Source organism: Aquila chrysaetos, chromosome 20 (assembly GCF_900496995.4).
Source record: "Aquila chrysaetos chrysaetos chromosome 20, bAquChr1.4, whole genome shotgun sequence".
NCBI classification, from domain to species: Eukaryota; Metazoa; Chordata; class Aves; order Accipitriformes; family Accipitridae; genus Aquila; species Aquila chrysaetos.
Window position 1 is genome coordinate 7289135 of NC_044023.1, and position 22186 is coordinate 7311320.

Here is a 22186-nt window from a genome sequence, read left to right on the forward strand (position 1 = left end):
CCACACCAGTTTTGAGAACAACAAGCTAGAAGCTGCATTCCAAAAAAAATTCAACAATTCTGAATCATTTGAATAAGCCAATTACAATCATCTGACATGCACAGACTTAATTGAAAACTATACTCTGTGTCTCTTTCATCTTCTGGGACACAGAGCAGAAATTTCCTCTAAATCTATAATTGAAACGAGATTATGACTTGGACTGTTCAGTGACTAGCAGGCAAAAAAAGCAACTCTATTCCTCTGTCTACAAGAGACCTCTGTCTTAGCTCTAACTACTTATATGCATCAAACCCACAGAAGTCCATTGTTTGCAGGTGTCTCTGAACAGCAGTTTGTGGGTACTCAGTTCTTCTCTTGCAAAAGCTTCTAAGTTAACAAACCAAATCTTCTAAGATGACAAAGTATAAGACAGAGCAACAAAACAAGCATCCCCTATCACTGCAGACATCCTATTCAATGTCAAAGTAACAACAATGTTCTACATTGCTGTCACATGCAACTGTTTCTCCTTGCTAAGCTGTACCTGGCTTTTCCCTGTGACATGCAAAGGCTTCAAAGTGGTTTTAATGTATTTACTGTAGGTATTTCTACTCCAGTTAGTTCTATTAACCTGGGAAGTAAAGTTAAATAATCCCTACTGGAAATACTACAAATAAGCATAGACAAAAAATATTGCAGCTTTCCTATATAAACTAATGAAGTAATATTAGGGACTATAATGGCTCAAGCATGCACATGGGCTGTCTGGTAACAAAAATATTTTAAAATAAGATCAAAGTTCTGCAGGAAGGTTATTTTCCAGTAGAATTGCTGTGGTAAATATTTAGCTTTTCTGCTGAATAACTAACTTCTTTTTTGTAAATATTTGAAAGTAGTCTAAAGTTCCAAACAAAAACAATTGAGTTTATACCTCAAGCCAGACTCCCCTAAAGCAAGGAAATGCAGATTAAGCAACAACTTTGCTTGTAATACACAAGCACAGCATAGAAACAGGGAAGCATTCATATCCAAATAATGCTAGCTCTTTGGAAAAGTAAAAAAGGATGAATATTACAGCAAGAGAAAAAAATAGTCTAACTGAAAAACAAGAGAGGGACTAGGAAGAATTTCTGCCTGCATAAAAACCTTTGTTGAAGGTACAGCACTGAAACATTAATGAAACAGACATCATTTAAGAGACAGAATAGCCAGAGAACAGAAAAATTACGCAACTTCTGAATGATCAGGAAGCTTGCTCCATCTGAATGGAATTGTCCCTACATTATCACGTGCATTTTTAATACATTTAAAAACTCTAATCCATTTTAGAGGGCTTGATCACGACAAACTAGTGCTTCTCACTCAAATCTGCAGGGCAATAGCAACACTATGAAGTAAACCTTCCACTGTTTATCTAAGTCAAACTCTAAAGTCTCACCAGGATAATTATGTTCATGTAACATAACTAAACCAGGTTTTTCTTTGTTGCTAAAACTTAATTAACACACCTAGTGGACCACTTGTGACTCATTTCTGAAGCCTTTATATGAAACCATGAAGGGCCACCTCAGCACATCCCACCCCAAAGCAATTACTGCTCCTCCTTTCCATTGAGTTCTCCAGTGCATTTTCCTCTATGAAGTTCATTCTCTCCCTTACAACATGATGCCATACTGCAAAAAAGCCTAATTATACACAAGAGATGAACAAACAAATTGCAATCTGAACATGAAAGGAAGCCATTGCTTCTCACTTCAAGCACCCTTTACCGTAACATCGTCTGCTGGCTGGAGCTACTTCTCCAGAGGCCACTCCATCAGTGTACTTATCATGGAGAAGCACCATTTTTCTTCATTTGGGTTACTGGAAACTGTTCCACTGTGAACCACAGCTCTAACCATTAACCACTAAGTAGGAGTGTGCGTGGATCAATTATGCAATGGTCCTTTGGAGAGCCAGCACTATTGACTTCAGCCTAACAACCAATTCAGCTTCAGATTTATTATTCAGCTTCCAACTATCCTGCCAGCATTTATTTTCTCCTCTTAGAGTCCCTATCCACATTACACACCAGCACAGTATCTACTGCAATAAAAAGTGGTGTCAAAAATCTTAAGAATATGCTTTGTTTGTTACATTATGCAACATGCTGAAGAAGAGTAGTTTCACCTATTTTGTGAAGATTCCACACAATTCTCTCCAAGTCAGAGAACTAGGGAAATACATTTAGGCCTCCATCTCATATGCTAAAAACATAACTTACATATAAATGAAAGTGTAGGAAGTGTGACAAGACTTTTGGAGTAGTAACAGGGAACTTGACTAGCAGGGTTTGCAGGTAGACCTCTAATTCCTTTTGTCTTTTCTCCACCAGGCTTTTGGAATTTTTTCCAATAATCTTCTTAGGAGGTAACAGATTTTTATCTATCTTCTTTTCTGAAACAAGCTGAAAGACAAAGACCAGAGTTACTACCCAACTCACCATCTGAACATGCACAAAAGATGCAATAAAACACATTAAAAGCATGTTGCCTGATCTTGGTAAGATCCAAAAATAAAATTACTTCAGTAAATTAACTATTGACCTCAAACTATTAGGTATTTTCAGAAATAACTTTTTATCACAAAACGATGAGAAGTTCAACAGTGTTTTCTGAAAGAATCTTTCACAGTACCACATGGTTGAATGTAACTAAGGTGATAAAACAACAGAATAACTGGTGCTTTTCTGAGAAAGCAGCCCAGTCAAATATAGTGGACTTTCTCTCATTTTCACTTGCTGTTTTTAATCAGCACTGGTTAGTAACTACCCCATGCTACTGTCTAAGGACAGTTTTATCATCCACCTTTCCCAGAAGAGAGTCCTTACTCCAATCCAGCTTTTGGTTACCAGATCAGCCGATCATAAACATCACTCTTGGCAAAACATTTAATGACTCTAGCCTGAACTCTATTCTTTCTGATACAAGCTTCTAAGGCTGAAGTTGTCCAGGCCAACCTCCCTCAGTTCAAGAGAGAAGTGTAACAGGGGCAAGTAGTATTGTTCATACAAAAAGGATTTAGTCTGCAGTTCAGATGGTATCTGGCAGATATTCTTGCTCTTTATTGAGGAAAGAATTTATGTCCCACACAACAGAACTATACAAACTGCACAATGTTTTGTAAGAGACCAAGGCCACAGTTTTAATATCTTTACCTTTTCATGCAGGTCATGGAAATCGCTGTAACGATGTTTGACTGTCCACTGATGATTGCCAACACTGACCTGAATAATGTACACCTGAAAAGAAATTAAAGTAAGCGCACTGCAAAGCATTTGTCTCAGAGAAGCTGACTGTGAGACATGCTGTTAATGTAGCACTATAAGGCGATTCTACATGCTTAAAGTAACATAGTTAACTGAAAGCTAACCCAAACTCTAAGATGAGTTTGCTGATATTGGATGCCTAATCTCATTTGCAAGGCTGCTCCACACACAAAAACATGCAGATGCTTCTTAATGTAAAGAAATGGCTTTTATTTTTGCAGCCCAAAGGTTAATAACCAAGATCTCTAAGCTACTTCTTTTTCTGAAGATTTCTGCTAGCTATGTTGGTATTCATAGCTATCCACAACCCTGAGACAGCAGCATCCCTTCTTCAATCTACCAAGTTCCACAACAGGCAGAGGAACTTGGCAACCATCCTGCTGTAGCTTCACAGTTAAGCAGAAATCCGGAGGCTTAACCCTTCAGAAATCTAGACAAATCCTTTGGTTGGCTGGATGTTAACTCTTTTATTCCTTTTAGGGTAAAGCACACAAGACAGCTTCCCGAGAGTTACAATCATGGCCAAATAATCACGACAATTATCTAAAGCAACCCAACATTTCTTTACACAAAGCTAAGTATTTTTAACCATGCATGTACCAAACAATTCAAGATTTTCATTGTAGGTGACTTTGCAGATTGAACAGTACTCGTTCTGCAGGAAACTCACAATCTACCTTTGGATATGCCAGAAGCAAGCCATCCCAAAGAAACTTTAAAGGTACAAAATAAAACAAAGTGGAAAACAAACAAGGCTCAGTAAAACCAGTTCTACAGCTACTTGAAAATAACAAATTAACTAACTTGTGTTATCCAATGCAACTATATTCCTTGGGGAAAAAAAAACAATTCACAATCAAATCTTGAAAGCATTTAATACAGTTGTGAACTTGCTTACTACCACAGATCACACAGACCTGACTCATAGCTGCTATGAGAATGATGCACATCTAGTTGCTAAACCCACATGAGGAAACAAAAAGCATCAACAGTTTCAATTCGTTATGTAAAAGGCCAGTTTTCACTTATTGTTAGTACAGACCAGCACAATACCAAACATTAAATAGAATACCACTTGCATTTTAAAAGACGAACTATATCTCATACCAATTATATTTTTGTAAGCATCTGACACTGGCTTGCTGAACAAAAACCAAGTCCTACAGAGAACTGAATCAAGATGTCTGACTAGTGCATACAGCAAGTGACACGTCAGTGTTCGGATGAGTACTGAAAACACAGATGAATGCCTCCACAGAATTACAGTCTCAATTAAGGCCTGCATCTGCTTTCCCATCATGTTGTATTGGGAAACAGCAGATCATGATTATTCACTGTGCCAGTGACAAATTAGAACACGAATAACCTGAGCATTCAAGTGTTCCTCATAACCCTGAGGAAAGCAAGGAGAGACTCAAAGAAACCAGAAGATTAAAGTTAGAACTAAAGTAGTACTACATTTATAAGCCATAGTAAGACCACCAGTTCTTTTTAAAAGCTGACTGTGCTAAATTATGGCAGATCAAGCATTACAGCTAAATGCAATGCAGCTTGAGTATACAATGCATAAAACCTCAGATTCGACATTGAAAACACAGTAAACTTCACAGCTCCCAGCCAACAGCTTATGAGACAAGGAAGGAATGCCCCTTCTCTCTGTATACAATACAGTCAGAGTAAATATGTAATAAAGGTTTCGTATCCTTTTGCTGAAACGGCAAGCACTGACCACTTCTAGAAACATAACACCGAGCCAAATGGATAGTCTGGTCAGGAAAATACCTGTTAAAATGAGTGTTTACATGCCCTGATACAATTCCTCAAATTAAGTCTTTAAAAAGCCATAGCATTCCCCATGTAGAATGCAGCCAGAGCCAGCAGTACATATTCACCCCTCAAACAGCATCAGTACACAGAATGACAGCAACTGATTTCATATCAATCCACAAGCTACCATCATCTCAAAGAATAAATACAAATGCAATATGCTTATGTGCTCCAAAGACCTGCTTCAATAAGCAAAACCCCCTAAGTTTCTAAAACAGTCAGGTATCCAAGTTCAATTAATTTTGAGCGCACTAATATGACAAGGCTGACAGTTTAAGATTCTTCAGTAACTGCCTACCTGTCAAACCAAATGCTAGAAGGCATACATGCAGAGATGAAATTCTCACACACTGCACTGTCTCCCAGACAAATACACCATGTGAAAACTCCACCCTTATTTATGCCATAAACTACATCTCTATTGAGCTAAAATGCAAAAGTGCTTACATTCACAGGTTTTCCTCCTCCCTATGTCTCTACCAAACTCTGCTGTGTAATAAATTTTGTACATCTTTCTATAAATCAGTCATTTTGGCTACGCTTACTTTGTAGTGTTTTGCATATCTGCAGTGCTGTATATTTTCAGGATTTTCTAACCAGTCACTCACCCACCCATCCGAGTTTACATGGAAAACTTGCATTTCTACAGTATCCCTCATCTAACTTCATACTTCAGTACTGTCAAGACAACAAGCACCTCACTTTACAGATGACAGGCAGAGCTGCCCACAGGAAGCCTGGGACACAGGTGTGACTGCAGCCAGTAGGTCCCAAATTCCAGAGCAGTGATGCAACTGCATCTCCTCCTCTCCACCCTGTCAAGTAGTCAGTTTACACCCATTCAAGGAAGCCACAGTATTTTCCTTAAATATCAAGGCTAGTATTTATATTAAAAACAGCTGCAAAAGACAGGAAAAGCAGGAAGGCAATTTTAGGCCAAACAAATGCATAGCAGGAAACAAATGAAGCACTGGCAGCCTTGAGGCCTTCCAGCAATCAGCCAGTCTTCATTCAGCATCTAGCTGGACCAGCACATGCAGGAGAAATACCTAGTAAAAGTGCTCATACATTTCTAACCCAACAGAAGAAACATCAACAAGTGCAGTATCTTTTCCTGCTGGACTTACCCATACCTTGCCTTCCATCCTAACAACTCCAACAAGAATCACATTTTCAAAAGTGCCTTCAAAATTACACAGAACTGTGGACCTCCCTGATATATTTTAGAGGATTTAATCTCACAACTGTCAAACGGATGTCATTAAAATAAGTCTCCTTCTATTGAGATTATGAGCTCTGAAATACAGAGTACAATGGGAAGCACACACGCAAAAAGAAAAATGACTCTTTCAAAAAACAAAGATGTAAATAAGACCACCGCCACCTTGACTACTACATGTTAATGGATAAAGATGCAGCTTGGTACTGCTGTATTTCCTTTCTCACCTTTACCAGATTTGACTGACTTTTACACTATCCAATTTCTTCACTTCTGTGCTGGTACAGGTCTTTATCACATCCTTACGTGCTGCTAATCTAATTTTGAACACTAAACACAAATGCTAATTTTTGTAAAACATTTCACCTTGTGAATAATTTTGCAAAATTTCTGTTTTCGTTTAAAGATTTATTCCTACATTTCTAATGGTTTGGGTCTATCTCATACAAACTGGCTGCAGGCTTGGAGTCCTGCTAACAGTTTTAGGAGGTTTACACACAGGTAAGTTTAACGCCTTCAAAAATGCAGCAAGAAAATCAAAGTAGGACCAAATACTGGTAAATCTTGCCTTTCAAACACGCTACTTTTAAAGCTCCCAAGAAAAACGGCATTAAAATAGCATGGTATTTCCAGAACCATAATCATTAAAAAAGAAATCTGTCCTTGAAAAAATAAGCTTCCTTGGGATTAGCTGCAGCAGCTTAAAATGTTATCCCCAACTATCAGCTGAACACTACCTGCAGCAAAGTTATACACCTGAACTACAGCTCAATCTAGCAAATTAATGAATGGTACTACCAAAGGCTGGCTGTACCACAATACGAGCTTGCAGGCCAAAGCCCCAAAGTAGCTAACATTTCACCTCCTGTGTCCATAACCACCAGCAGAATAAGGGAGCAGATAACATTTTGACATTTTCTCAAGTAAATTCACTTGAAATTCTCATTCACTGGTACTGCAAAATACTAATGAAAATTCTCAACACCAACATTAACACTGCTGAGTCTTGGTTCACACCTGAAATCAAAGTTTCCAGTCACCATGACACAAGTCTCACTATGCCTCTTGGCTGATCAGGAACTGTGAAAACAAACTTACTTGGGGGATGAACCACATCCTAACACACGCAGTGGTAACATCTCAACAGCAGCAACAGTATCATTTCTGTGAATACACATCATGTAACTAACATAAAGAGCTGAAGCAATTTTCAAGAATTTATTTTAAGCTTCTAACAAACTCCTTCACTGAACACTCATTACATTTTTGTCTGTAATTATGGCTACTCACCACCTGACAGTCATTCCTACACAATGATGTTTCAAGGGTTGTCAACTGGAAAGGAGTTAGGCCCTTCATGTACTACAGCTGTGTAAATGCTCTGTCCTATTAAAAACTCAGAAATCACTCTCCTGTTGCTCTGTTTTCTCTGGGTACCTTTTCAGAGGCAGTAACCTGAAATATTACTCGTAACTATTACACAACTTTACAAATGCTACCTTTCTAGACCACTGCTCCCCCTTCCCTTTTCTCTTTTAGGTTCCTACCTCAGGAAGAAACCTGATGTCATTATGTGCATTCTACAAAAAAAAAAAAAAAAAATCATTCAAATCACACTAAAATAAGGTAGGATCAGAAAACATTTTTTAGTTATATAACTAAAGGGTGGTGTGGTCAAGATGTTTTCTGTCTGCAATTATGCTGAGGTTTGTTTTATGATGAGCTTCTTCCTGAAAAACAGACCAATTAACTCAGTAGAATGCAGCCAGTTAAAAAACAAGTTATACATAATTTAATTCCTTCCCCAAACAAAAATGCTGCTGACAATCTTTCCTCTTTTTTTTTTTGTAGGGTAAGAGAAAAACTGTCTATCCCAAATTATCTGATTTCCTCTGAAAATAAGGTTGGCTTTTCAAAGGGGACTTTTTACAGTATTTTCACCTGAAGGAAACGTTTCCTACAATATTTAGTCCAGCTTTAAAAGCTATGTTTACTCAATAACAATTTTTCATAACCATATGCACATATACATGCATGTATCTGTATAAATAGACATGGGCAAGGAGAACACGACATTTGCAAACAGCCTCCACTAAAACGCCGGCTCTCCCAAAGGGCCAGAGCTGCGAGGAGCTCGGGGGGGGGGGGGGGGGGGGGGGGGGGGCGATTTTCACCAGCTGAGACCCGCAGCCCGGCTCCCGCCCGCCTTCGGGGCGGATTTCCCAGAACACGCGTCCCTTCGCGGAGGCAGAAACCGCTCAGAAACTTCTGCCGAATTATTCTCGCTCTGGCTTTAGCGTGGGTACCAAAGCGGGCCGAGAACTGTTGCTTGGCTTCCTCAGAGCCGGGAGGGAGACGGCGGCACTAACCAGGAGACACAGCGCAGCCCCAAGCCCGGCCTCAGCCCGCTCCCCCCGGCACCCCGCAGGCTGCCTGAGGCGGCGGCGAGGCGGGCCCGCTCCCCCACGCCTCCCCCCGCCGCTGCCACCGTCACCCGCCGCCCGGCGCGTCCCTCACGGCCTCCCCCCCGCCCCGGCTCGCCTCCGCGGGACCCCCGGCCCCGGGCCGCAGCCTCCCTCCGGCCCCGCACCGTGTAGGTCTCCACCAGCTCGGAACCCAGGACTCGGGCCTCCCGCGGGGGCTCCTCGCCGTCCTCGCCCCCCGCCGCCGCTTCCATGACGCCGCAGAGAAGCGCAGGGGACCGGCCGCCGCCGCGCTCACGCCGTCACCGCTCCTCTCCGGCCGCTGCTGCCGCCACCGCCGCCCGCACCGACCCCCTGACCAGCCCTCGCTCCCGCCGCCGCCATCTTGGCTTTGCACCCCCCCCCTTCGCCCCCCTCAGGGTGCGGTTCGTCCCGCCCGCCGCCTCTTCACTGGGCAGCCGCCGGCGGCGGCAGAGGCGGGGCCTGCCGCTGGGGGCGGGGCTTGCCTCCGGGAGAGGCGGGTCTACGGCCTATCGAGGCGGGGTTTAGGGGGGTGGGGGCCGCGCATGCGTGCTGGCTCTCCCAGCGGCAGCCTCGGGCAGCGTAACGCACTGCACGGCTGTGCGGTGCTGCGCGGGGCACCGCAGCCTTGTGCAATGCAACGCGGGGCTGTGCGGCGTAGTGCAACGCTCGGCAGGGCTGTCTGCTGCTGCGCTGGGCACCGCAGCCTTGTGCAATGCAACGCGGGGCTGTGCGGCGTAGTGCAACGCTCGGCAGGGCTGTCTGCTGCTGCGCTGGGCACCGCAGCCTTGTGCAATGCAACGCGGGGCTGTGCAGCGTAGTGCAACGCTCGGCAGGGCTGTGCGATGCAACACAGTGCTTCGCCCTGCGGTACTTGTGCAATGCAGTGCAGTGTCTGTGCCGTGCTATGCTGTACAGCGTAGTGCTGGGAAATACCATGCTGCACAGTACTGGGCTGTGCGGTGCACTGCAACGCAGGCAGCTCAAGGAGGTTCAGGCCTGTCCAAGCTGGCTGAAGGCAGCTACAGACTGGGGCGCGCAACGCGCACGGTGCAGATCTGGCAACGAAGGAAGGTGCAACGCAGGTGCATACGAGCACGGGGCATTTGAGATTGAACTGCAGAGGGCAAAGCCAGGCCCTGTCTGCAGAGGGCTGATCTTCCTGACAGTGGCGTGGCTGTGTTCACGAGCATCTGCATCTGGAAGCAGTCGAAGCCTGCTGCCAGCTGCAGACAGCCCTTGGTGGAGATCTGTGGCCGCCATGTGCTGCTGAAGGCTTGAACACCGTCACCCTGGGCCAAGGCACCGCTGCAGCGGTTCTGTGAACCAACATGCCTGTTGCCACCACAAATACGGAGCTGAGGAGCTGGGCTGATGGGCCGGACCTGCATGGACTCGGCCCAGGGCCTCAGGGGTGAGCCCAGAGTGAACTCAGGGTGTTGTTTGGGGTGACTTCACTGACGTTATGAACTTTGCTTCCCTCAGCGCACTGCCCCACTGAGCGCAGGGAGGGGTTTCAAGTCTGTGCGCACTGAAGTGATCTTGCCAGGAATTTGTAACATAAAAGTGGAGAATCTTAAAGGATGGTGAGCAAATCCTCCTTGGCCTTTTCCCTGTAAACCTGAGTTGCCCCGGGGGGAGTCACAGGAGGTTTGGGTAAAAAAGCACCTTCCAGCAAAATGAAGGTCACCTCTGTCCTACCTTGCGCTACCTAAGGGAGGATGCAATTAGCTCCGGCATAGCATCATTAATAATAGCAGAAGTGCCAAATGACCTGGGTGCAGCTGTGGCTTTTAAATTTGTCTGGACAGAAAGTATTTCCTCAGCAGAAGGGAGCTGCGGTGCAGAGGGAGCAATGCTACAGGGGGCAATGCTGGCGTCTGGCAGATGCAACCAGGACTGGGGCAGCAGATAAGTGAACACAACTCTGCAAATGGAGCTGGATAAACCCATTTTGATTTTATTTTCACTGCAAAATGCTTTTCCTTGGTCAGGACTTAGCCAAAGGATGATGTGTGTAAGGAGAAAACACGTATAGTAAAGGCAGCCCTAGAGGGATTTTCAGCAGGAGCTGGTGCTGAGCTCAGCGTCTTGATGAGATAATAAGTGGTTTCGGAGAGCAACTTTAATTAAGCTTCCTCTGAATGTCCCATCTCCTTAATTAAATAACAATTTGCAGCACTTGCACATCTGTCAGTTTTGATAGGTACCCTCCTCTTCTTAAAGCAGTTTCTGCCTGCGGGCACCGAGGTGGCTCATGGTGTGACAGCATGTCCTGGCTCTCGGAGAAGATGCTTCAACAGGAGCAATGCAGCTGGGGAAGCGGGCAACCGGGGGCTCGTTCAGCTAAAACCCTCTGAGGAGGATTTAGGTAGCAGTAAATTAAAGAGCTTCGATGTTGGTGGGTCTGGTCCTGCTCAGGGCCAGATGCCCTGCGCAGGGGAGGGGGACACTGGAGAGTTTTATTGTGGTTTGGAGCCATAACAGACTGCCCAAGGAGCCTTGCAAACAGCCCTGACCTCAAATAAAGCTTCAACTTAATTGGGCTTCTGCTTTTTATTTCCTCATATTTGACCTGAAGGATGCCTCTGCTTGTTTTGCAGTGGGTTGCAGCTGCCTGGAAAGGAAAACCCGAACTGAGATTTTTGAGAAAAAAGTGCAAGAAACCCTTCTGCCTGTCTTGGTACCTTGGATTGACTGACAAGTGCAACGGCACGTCAGGATGCCGCTGAAGCCCGAGCTAACGCACCGTACCTAAGTGCAGTGGCAGCTGGTGTGCCACCGAGCCAGCCATGCTCTGGGATTAAGGGCACTTGTGTTGGCAGCCCGCCTCAGGCTATAGATAGCTGCACTCCTCTCTGCTCTGGGTCTTTAGCGGGGAGGCAAGAGAAGCAGCAGGAGCGGATGGTTTTCCCCGGGACACCCCCATACCTGCCGCAGCATCCTCCCCCTGCGCTTTGCATGGCAGAGGCTCTGGGTTTCTCTACAAAACCCCAATTCCCGATACTTTTATAAGCAAACCGCTCCAGAGAGCCAGGGGATGCTGGAAGCTTTGGCTCCAAGCAGCAAGCGGGGAGGCAGGAGTTGGCATGATGCCCCTCGCCTGCGCCTCCCTCCCGGGGAGGAACATCACCTCTTGCTGCCAGATAGATTTCATCCTTCCCCTCTAGGCATACCTGTGCTTTTTAAGTCTCTGTTCGCATCAGGCGTTTGCAGAAGTGCAGCTTTCCCATGTCAGTGTGCATGGTGGCAGCGGCCCAGATTTCCCCCCTCTAAGCCGGCAGAGACCCTTCTTCCACATCCCCACCTGGATTTCATCCCAGCTGCTCCAGGAGCATGGCTGTGACCCTTTGAAGGCAATGTTAGAGCTCCCGCCATGCGTTGGCCCTTGATATATTCTGACGCATCCCAGGGGCTGTTTTCAGGGGAATGACTCAGAGCCGTCGCCTCCCGGGACAGAGGGACAGGGCCAGGCGCCATTCCTTGCCCTCTCCCGCAGTGCCTGGCAGTGTCTGCGCCCGCTTGCCACCCTGCCAGCTCCGCAGGGAATCCCCGGGGGGGGGGGAAAGCAGCCCAGGGCTGGGGTTTGCCTCAGGGCAACACTTCACTGGGGACATCTCCATGGGGGTGCCCAGGAGGGTTTGGGTGGTGGGGGACAGCGGGTCCCCCATTCCAACCTGGGCCCTCACCTAAGGACAGGCTCCGATGTCCTTTAACAAAATAACTACTTCCCTTTGCAGCTTTTTCTGCCTTTTCGATGTTTAAGGCAACCAAAATATTAATATGTTCCAATTCTGAAGACTAACATCCTTCAAAAATTAATTCCTTAAATGCAACTATTTTCCTTTTTATTACACCTGCCATCCCCATGCTGAGAAGAGGCAGAGCCCAGCCGAAGCCTGGGTAAATCAAGGCCAGCGGGAGCCCGCAGGACCACAGTTCCTGACAGGCTCTGCCGCAAGTAAATCTTTCGGGACTGCAAAACCTGGGAGGACGTGGTGTGGGGACATGGCTCTGCACTCACCCGCACCCTCACTTTGTGCTGACACCACCCCGGGTCTCTGGCTAATGCCACTTTGGCTAGGCATTACATAGGGGTGGCAGTTTTTTTCATGCAACTTGCTTTCTATTGAAGGGATAAAGGATTTTTAGAAGAGATGAAACCTAACAGCTGCATTCATCGTATTTTCAGTTTTGCTAACTAACGCTAATATATGAGCTAGCTGGAGGCGAGACTTCATCACCCTGGGATGCTAGAGCCATCCGTAGCTCCTTTGGACACAAGAGGGAGTCCTGAATCACCAAAAAAAGAGGTTCTGCTTTGGTTGCTGTGGATTAAAATGCTTTTCCCTGCACTGAGAAAACGCTGGTCATCACTTGGAGGCCTTTGGTGCGTTTTGCTCTCCACCGTGGTGGGGTAAATCCACAGTAAATCCAGAAGCGTGGATTTTGCCCGTTTGCAGTGGGGACAGGTCAGCTTGCTGCTTGGGTGAAGCGAGTCCAGGCTTCCTAAAGGACCGGGAATTATCCCTGAAATCAAGCACAGCTGATATAGCCAACCCCCAGCCGCCCCCCCATTTTGTAGCCCCAGCTAAATGCAGAAAATGGAGGCAAAGCTCCATCTGCCTCCACGCTTCTTCCTGCTGCAGCATTGGGACTGCACATTCCCCGTCCTCGGTGCCTGCACACACGTGGCATCGGCTCCTCCGAGGGCACTGGCCCCGGCCGCGTGTCCCCCATGGGTTTGGGGACAGCCGGCAGAGGGGACAGGGAGGCCCCAACACCCCCTATTCCCACTGCCCCCAGGGGACATTGGCTACTGGAAAGGGATATTTTGGGAGGCATGCCTTTCCCGTATTACCCAATTTAATTAGGTACGGTATAATCTTTCTAACGCGGCGTCCGGGGAGGGGGGACACAGGAGAGGTGGAGGTGACGTGGTGGCACACGTCCAGTCAGGACAGCCAAATACCACGATACATCAGCAAAGATCCTGCTGAAACCCAGCTGAAAGGGCTCGCTCGTTCCCACACCGAAGTCACGAGGAAACCCCCGGCTGCCCCGACGCGGGGCTGGGGCTGGCCCCGGACGTGCCAGCCTCGGGCTCGGCACTGTCCCCATCCCAAGGCACGCAGGCGAGGCATTCCTGCGGGGACGGGGATGGGATGGGGATGGGCGTGCGGGGCTGCCAGTGGGCTGGTCGCATCCCCCGGGGCGGGCAGCCCCCTATATCAGCCGGGCAGCCCCCTATATCAGCCGGGCTCGCTGGGGCAGTGCCGGCAGAGTGTGACCGTGACGTCCCCCGGCCCCTCGTCCACCCTCTCCAGCCATGGATGACATTTATAAGGCAGCGGTAAGTGCCTCCCTTTGGGGCTGCTGTTTCGGGGTGTTAAAGGGTTGGGGGGGATTTTATAGTAGCTTCCTCAAAGCTGTGACGGAGTTAATTCAATGGAGAAGTGCAAATAAGAAATAATTATAGGGTGGCAACTTTTAGTCGACACCATCATCCAGGACACAGACCTTGTGCACTGGTGGCTCTGAAGGTTTCACACTCCTCTTGTAAGCGTGAAACTCTCAGCTGTGCTGCTAAATTGTTTGCAATTACTCCCCTGGTTCCCTGCTGTAAGGCAGGGAGATGGCCCATAGGTGAACTTATAAATCTCAACAAAATCTTGAAAGTATAAGAGGTGTCTGCTGGTTTTAGCCCAGACAAAGCAGAGCAGCGTTTCCCATGAAACAAACTTTATTTGTATGGGTTAAACCTCACCTTCTTCATTCTGGTGCTTTATAATTCTGCCGTTGCTATGTTTCCTCCTTCCTCAGCTGAATATTTTTCTGGGAGATTTTAAAAAAACCCTTGGCTTTTGTAAGTTATTGCCAAACATCCCCCTCTGCTTTGCCGCTCCTGATAGCTGCTCTGCAGAAATCCAGAATGTGAGCTATGCTCTCGGGGAACGCAGAGCATCCTAACGGCTATTTTAACTTACACAGCTGCACGCTGCGCTCACTGTGTAAACCCAAACTATTTGGTGTGTAATAAGAACGCTGCATTATTTTGTAACATAGACAGACAGTGATACATGAGTGAAATAAGGATGAAAATAGATTTTGGATTGTGTGGATTGCTACCGTGTCCCTTCTGTAACTGGAGTTAAAATAAGAGCTTTTTGGTGATTTTTTTTTTTAAATATATAGTTGATCAGGTTTGGTTTTAACCAAGGGCACATAAAAATATATCATACAAGTCCTATTTTAATTCCAAGGTTTTTAGAGGGATGAAAGATAGTGCTTGATACATAATTGAAGAAAAAAACCAAAATGCTCGCACGTCTCCTGTCCTTTGGTCAGCCCTGAACCTCATGAAATGGAACCCCCATAGCGATCCAGATAGTGTGAAAAGGCTCAGGAAAGGCTGTAAAATAAAACACCGAGTCCCTCAACCAACATCTCCAAAAGGGAGAAAAATGTGACCTGTAAGATCAAAGAAAATCCAGGCCCTTCTAATTAAGCTTTTTAATTAAACATGTTCTCTGCCACTCCAGGCACAGGTCCTCTCCTTATTGTTTAGGGACATCATGCCCATAATCAGGGAGAAAGGCTGAAGTGCTCTGCAAGCCGGCGATGCCCATGGCCAAAAGGGTCTGTCCATCAGCTGGGGCAGCGCGCTCGCAGAGCAGGCAGAGCACCCCAAAAAGAAAGGGTTCCCCACCCACAAGCTCCAGCCTCTCTCCAAATCTCTGCCCCAGGAGTGGGGAAAAATCCACAGGTGAAGGTAATCCCTAGCCAAAGCCTGTGGGCTTTAGCAGAATTGGATCGCGGAGGAGTTTAGTTGAGAAAAAGTAACTGCAGCAATAGAAAACAACCCAAAATTTCCTACCTCAGATACCAAAAACTTACCCCAAACATAGAGCCCTTGACCAGGGTAATGGGCCATGCAAAAGACTTGATGGACTCCCATAAGGACTTTGCTGCTAGTTTGAAGGTGGGGACATGCTGGTAAATGTGGGGCTCCGGTCCTAGGCATTAACTGCCAGCACCTTTACAGAGGCAAAAGAAGTCCAAGCCAGGCACAGCTGAGACAGCTTTTTTGTGGATCTATTCCCCAAGATTTTTGACTGTAAGAAAACATTTACCTGGAAAAAAAAATTCAAGACCTTCAACTTCCCCTGTCTGACTTCAAATGGAAACATGGGATGAAGAGGAGAGCTGATAAAAGCAAAATACAGCAGATTTGGTGTTACCACGGCTGCCGCAGTGCTGTGAGCTTAGTGCTTGCCTTCCCACATCGCAGCCAGAGAAACCTGTCCCTGCAGTGATGTGGAGGGAAAAGAGGAATAAAGCTGAAAACAGCACCCGTGTCCAGAGGGCACTATAAACAGCTCAAGAGACATCTCTGTAATAAAAGTGTCACTCTGTAGTTACAAGGCATTTAATTTACATACATCATAGCTCCACATCTATCACTTCAGTAGTCATGGAAGCTTCAAAAGTGAGTATTTTTTTATTTGCCGCATGCTGATGGCATGTATTAATATTATATTTGTGCCAAATTCCCTACGTGCAGCCAGAGAACCCAATGGATTTTCATCTTGCCCACTCATGCCTAGATAAGGCTGTGCAAACACAAAGCTATTTTGGGAACATTTTTAGGCTCTGTTAAGCAGTGCTAAGAACAGTGCCAGGGACAAGTGTCCAGATAAAGGGCTGCAAGGGTAAATGACAAAGCCTGGGAACAATCGGGGAGCTCATCTTTATCTCCAGCACCTCTCTCACCCAGGCTTATAAATAGCGAGTGAACCAAGAGGGTCATGTTACCCGAGCAGCAGGATGGTGGCTGCGGACATGGGCCGAGGGAGCGGTGCGGCTGCCATCGCTCTGCCCAAACAACAGCCGCGAAGAGCCGGCAGCTGCCTGCCTGCCTGCAGCAGCGCTGGGGCCACAGCGGGCTTGGGTTTCCTCACGCGATGGCGAGGCTGCCGCTGTCCTTAGCACCTTCCGACTTGAAAGTCTTCACCTCCTGGTGCGCGGGGAGCGGGAAAAGGTTCTGTTCCCACTGAGGAAAAGCACTTTCCCTGCCTCTCGCTGCAAGCGGGAAGAATTTCCAGCTGGCTTTTGCAAAATTGTTGCTCTTTGGGGCAAAAGCATCGACCTTCCTCAAAGTCAGGGTGCCACAACCCTGGGTTGTGGGGTTCTGCCCCAACTGAAACGTGGCAGGGATGGGCGCTGGGGACTGCTCGCACAGGGCTAGTAGTAAGGAGACGTTAGTGGGGTCAGGCACCCTCTGCACCCCTGGCGGGGGTTCATATCTGGCTGACTCCAGAGAGGCTGTTGACCAGCATGGGAAGGAAAAGTCCATGTTTTCATGGATGCTACCGAAGGGGCACGTGAACAGCAATTTTAGATAAGCAGTACCCGCAGGCAGGAATGAAGCCAAAGAGGGAAAAGCACTTACAGAGGTAAGACACTGAGCTGATGGATTCCTCTTTGCTCTCCTCATTGATTATTTTCATTAATTCATGCTAACTAATAAGCTCCTGCTGATTGTCCGTGGGGAATGAATTAGGGTAAGGGCTGGGAACAATCTGCCAGCCCCTTTTGGCTAACACCTAATGGCTCCATGGGCCGTTTCTTTGGGCAGCTACCCAAAACAGGCTCAAGCGAATAGCAGCTCCCTTCAGAGGCAGAAACCTTTGTAATAAACACTGACTCAGATGGAAGTAGACCAGCTCTTATCGCTCTGGATAGTGCAGGAAGTTTCCTGAATCTAGGGCTGAAAAACAACTACCAGGAATGGTCTTGTCCACCTCGTCCTCCCCAAGGACCTCTCCAGCATGTCCCACCTCTGACCTGGCCTCAGCCCACATACGAGCAGCCCTCCGTGGCACGGCCATCCCGCTGTGAAGCCTGCCAGCAACAAGAAATTATCCCCAAATGGTTGACAGAGACAAATGCTTTTCCCAGTGGGTCTCCCCTGCTTGTGCCAAGGCTACTTCTGCCATGTATCAGATGCTGATGCTCTAGTGAAATGTTGCTCACTTCAAAGGACTTGGGAATATTTTTTTTTAAGGGGAAGAATCTCTTAGACTACAAAAAGTTGTGGTGTCAAAACCCCACTGGTTGTACATCCTGTGGTCCCTGTTGTGAGGCTTGGTTGAACTTTACAAAGGCTTTTGAACAAACGACACGTCCTTTTAACAATTAGCGATGCTGATGAAGAAAAATTACTTGATCTCTGTGTTTTCCTTATAGGTTGAGCAGCTGACAGAAGAGCAAAAAAATGGTAGGTGCATCTTTAACCCAATACCGCAGCTTAAAGTCGAGCTCCCCAGCCAGCAGCTCAGCCTGCCTCAGCAGTTACGCCCCAGAAAATGCTTTGGCCAGACTGGCCAAAGCAGGGCACGACCCAGGGATTTTGATCCACCAGCATTTCAAGCGAGGCAGTTTCTGTGTGTGTGCCCAAGTGTCCCCACCATGCCGTGCCTGGGCAGCGCTGCGGTGCACGGGCAGGAGAGGCTGTGCCTGGGGTGAGGTGCGGGGCAAGACCCCCCCACATCTCCTCTCCCTTCTCTCCCCAGAGTTCAAGGCTGCCTTCGACATCTTCGTGCTGGGAGCAGAGGACGGTTGCATCAGCACCAAGGAGCTGGGGAAGGTGATGAGGATGCTGGGGCAGAACCCCACCCCTGAGGAGCTGCAAGAGATGATAGACGAGGTGGATGAGGACGGTGAGAGATTTGGGTTTCTTCCACTCTCCCAAGCACCATCCCCACATCCACAGACATGGGGGGCACGGTACAGGTTGGGAGCACTCGGCACCTGTGCAGCGCTGGCAGGATCCACGCTGGGGACAGTCGCAGCCTGTGGGGAGTGACCTGCAGTGCTGTGATTTTGAAGGACATTAAACACTCACCAAACTTCAGCATGGTTCCTTCCGGCAAAGAGAAACTATAAAAATTATTATTCCTATAATGATCAGACTCCTTGAACTGATTTTGGGGGGATACTCTGAAATTGCACAGATCCATTTAAAAAACAAAATATGGGCTGAATGTAGCAACTGCCATTTCAGAAATGCCACAATTACAGGATTCTATCATCAGGAAAGTCTTTCACTGCTCAGGTGTGTACACACACACATAAATAACCATCAATATTGATTAAATCAGTGCACTGGTAATCACACATATGTAAATTCACTGTGTGCAAGTTGGGCAGAAATATCATACTAAATAACTGGAAAAAGCAGTTAAAAATCAGGCAAAAAAGGAACACAGCTGTGTCATTGAAAACAACAGTATTGTACTGCTGGTGCAAAAACACACTGCATTAACACCTCCCTTCTGGAGCTTCTATTATTAATACCTAGATGAGATGGACAGCTCCATAGCAGGAATTTCCATTCATTGGTGCTTCCAGTAGGGCTTTTGGTTCATTTTGCTTTGGCAAAATGACTGCAAAAGGCAAAAATTCAGTGAAGTGGTCAGTGCAGGGCCTCAGTCACTTACTCCAGCATCCTGAAAGCTGCCTCTTGCTGCAGGGCAGCTCTCCTGAGTTTTGGTCCTTGGTTACTAAAGGGAAGCGTGGTCTCTCGCTTGGCATTGCCCATCCACCAGCCGTAGCGCCAAGTGGTGGTGTTTATTCTGCCTGCAGGCAGCGGCACTGTAGACTTTGATGAGTTCCTTGTTATGATGGTCCGGTGTATGAAAGATGACAGCAAAGGAAAAACCGAAGAGGAACTCTCAGATCTCTTCAGGATGTTTGATAAGTAAGAGCTGCGACTGCAGCATGGCAGGGTGGTGGGAGTGATGCAACCGCCCCGGCTCCCCCTCCCAGCGTGTCGTTCTGCTCCTGAGCTCTTCCGTCCTCGCACAGAAACGCCGATGGCTACATTGACCTTGAGGAGCTGAAGATCATGCTGCAGGCGACGGGAGAGACCATCACCGAAGATGACATAGAAGAACTGATGAAAGACGGGGATAAAAACAATGATGGCAGGATTGACTATGACGGTAAGACTCTCTCTTGCGTGCAGTTCGGTCACGAGCCTTTGAGTGTCCCCTCGGCAGCTCCCATGGTCTTGGTTGCCTTCTTGGACAGGCGTGAGCTCACGCAGGCAGTGCAGGGCAACACGCCTGACCACAGCCAGCGTTTGCACAGGGTCGGGGGGGGGGTTCATACGTTTGTGAAACGGTAGCAAGGGCCTGGGGCTGCCTTAACTGTCCCCATGCTGCGAAAGCCAGCCTGCACTGAAGCAATGCTGCTTTTCAGCAGAGACCAGCCCGTCCCCTCCTGCCCCCTAAACACAAGCTCTGTCTCTGAAGGGCCGTATCTTTGAACGCAATGCTGCTGAAATGACCCCCAGACCATTTCTGAGCTGAGCCTGCGGCTGTGTCCCTCCCCAGGTGCTCACCTCCGGTGTTTTGGTGGCAGCCAAGGGTGATGCTGGGCTCCAGTGACATTTCCAGTGGGAGTCACAAGGAGTCCTCGCCACGTTCAGAGGAGCAGTAGCCATCCCCCCTCAGCCTCTTGCGCATCGGGGGGGTGCAAAAGGGGACAGAGCTGGGGAAGGCTGCCAAGAGCGCACTTGGCAGCTGCAAGGGCACTTTGCCTCCCACCTCACACCCCTTATCTCCAATGTCTTCCCCTTGGCAGAGTTCCTGGAGTTTATGAAGGGAGTTGAATAAATCCGAGGCCAGACCGACAGCCCGAATCCCCTAAACCCCTCCAGCTCTGCATCTCATCTCCTTGGCTAAGTCCCCTGGCTACCGGCATGAAGACTGAGTGCTGAGAAGGGTGGCCGCTGGGAAAATAAAATGTGTTAATACCGAGTGCCTCAGATGGTCATTCCTTGGAGGTTCAGTGAGAGCTTCACCCTGGTCGCATACTCACGACTAACGGGGCTGCTCCTCGGGGCCGCGTCGAGTGCCTGTGAGCCGTGTCTGGCAAGGTGGCATCACAGCTGGAGCTTTAAGCCTCCAAGGAGGTATTTTGTTGCCTGCCCAGCGGCAAAGCCCAGCCAACGCGGCCACGGGTGCTCAGTGGGGAGCTGCCATCTTGCATCTCTTCATCTGTGCCACAGTCAGCGGGCTCAGCAGCAGCACTGGTGCCTGCTCATTTAACTGGAGCATTGGCAGCATTTTAGTGATGAAATGTGAATTAACAACCACTTACACCATCACTGAAATCCATGGGCGAGGGACAGTCCCTCTCCTCCCCGCTCTCACCCCAGCTCTCCTGAAGGGATACCCCTTCCTCCTCCTTGCCATCCTGATGGCCACCCTGTGGCACGTGCAGAAAGATGACCTCAATTTTCTCTGGAAACATGAATAAAAGCCATTCCTAAGCTGGACTGAGTGCCTCCTTCCCGTCTCACCCAGCCTGGCAGGAGGCAGGTGGTGGCAGCCCCTCAGCACCTCATAGTCCTCCACCAGCCCTGCGTGGGACCCTCACGGCAGTAACTGAAACACCCGATTTTCCCTCAGAAATCACATCCTTTTGGGCCACAGGGGCCATGAGCAAGGCACAACCCTGCTTTGGGTCTCAGCCACCAGGCACGGGGTGACAGCAGGGCCGAGGAGGACAAGCCATGCTGTCCCCAAGGGCTCCAGGCACCATCTTTTCTCGTCCCAAGGAAGCGTGGCATTCCTGTGGTATTAGCAGCTCTCCCTGTACATAGCTGCCCCCTTCCATCAAATTACAGCCCCAGCACAGCTTATGCATTGCAGTCATGTTGCTAAAATCAAACGTTTACCCAAGCAAAATAAACATTGGCAGAGCAAGGTGCGAGACTGCACCAGCGCAAGCCCCAGTGATGCTGCCCTCAACCCTGGGTGAGCATGCTGCCATGCCAGTGTGCTCATGCCTGCTGCACCGTCCTTCTGCCTTTCCTCTCAAAAGCAGCTTTTTTTTTTTTTCCCCTCTGTGGAAATAACACCCTGAGCAGCTGTATTTGATGTGACACATGCTCTCATTTGTAGCAATAATGAAATATGGTAATTCAGACCAAACAGGCTTGAGGTGAAAACAGGCATGAGGGGTTGTCAGTTGTTTGGAAGGACACGGCACATAGTGTGTGCAAGCACCAAATATTTTGCCCACCAGGGCTTGTAACGTCAGAAAAACTGAGGGAATAAACCCTTGTCAGCTAGAGTACCTGATTTTCCTTAAAACCCAGGGTATTTTGGGAACAGCCCTAATGCAAACATCTGGAAGACCCACTCAGAGGGGTCTCCCTGAGGGTCCCAAGCGCTCGATGCCATAGCTCCTGCTGATTGAGCAGAATTGCTCCTTCAGAATTGCACCTTCTGGTGCACCAGAAGCCAACAGACACAGAAATGTGTTGGGTCAAACAACCCTGTGACAGGAAATGCTCCAGTGCTACCGCCTTCTGTTTCCAATGAATCCTTAGCC

The 22186-nt window shown here is 47.8% G+C and overlaps 2 protein-coding genes and 1 long non-coding RNA gene across 4 annotated transcripts in view; 1 reads left to right on the forward strand and 2 right to left on the reverse strand.

Moving 5' to 3' along the window:
* The window catches only part of NISCH (nischarin), a 32363-nt gene extending 23200 nt beyond the window's left edge, over positions 1-9163 (reverse strand). Inside the window, exons 1-3 of one of the 2 annotated variants that reach the window (XR_005930992.1) lie at positions 8926-9163; positions 3179-3262; positions 2246-2428 (exon numbers count right to left, since the gene is read on the reverse strand). Coding sequence is in view for 1 of the 2 variants with exons in the window: in XM_029996067.2 (XP_029851927.2) it covers positions 2246-2428; positions 3179-3262; positions 8926-9012 (354 nt within the window). In the remaining variant the exon portion in view is untranslated. The remainder of the gene's footprint in view (positions 1-2245; positions 2429-3178; positions 3263-8925) is intronic. The other variant, XM_029996067.2, reaches the window with a different exon arrangement.
* Positions 9164-10718: 1555 nt separating this feature from the next.
* Positions 10719-12364, reverse strand: LOC115333308. Its single transcript, XR_003920739.2, has 2 exons — positions 11956-12364; positions 10719-11396 (listed from the first exon to the last, which is right to left on the reverse strand). It is a non-coding gene; the product is annotated as an uncharacterized LOC115333308 (long non-coding RNA).
* A 1548-nt stretch (positions 12365-13912) lies between these two features.
* On the forward strand, positions 13913-20601 carry TNNC1 (troponin C1, slow skeletal and cardiac type). Its single transcript, XM_030043964.2, has 6 exons — positions 13913-14132; positions 18029-18059; positions 18355-18501; positions 19427-19541; positions 19649-19785; positions 20429-20601. Exons 1-6 carry the CDS (start codon positions 14109-14111, stop codon positions 20458-20460), a joined length of 486 nt encoding a protein of 161 aa, XP_029899824.1. The 5' UTR covers positions 13913-14108; the 3' UTR covers positions 20461-20601.
* The last annotated feature ends 1585 nt before the right edge of the window (positions 20602-22186 follow it).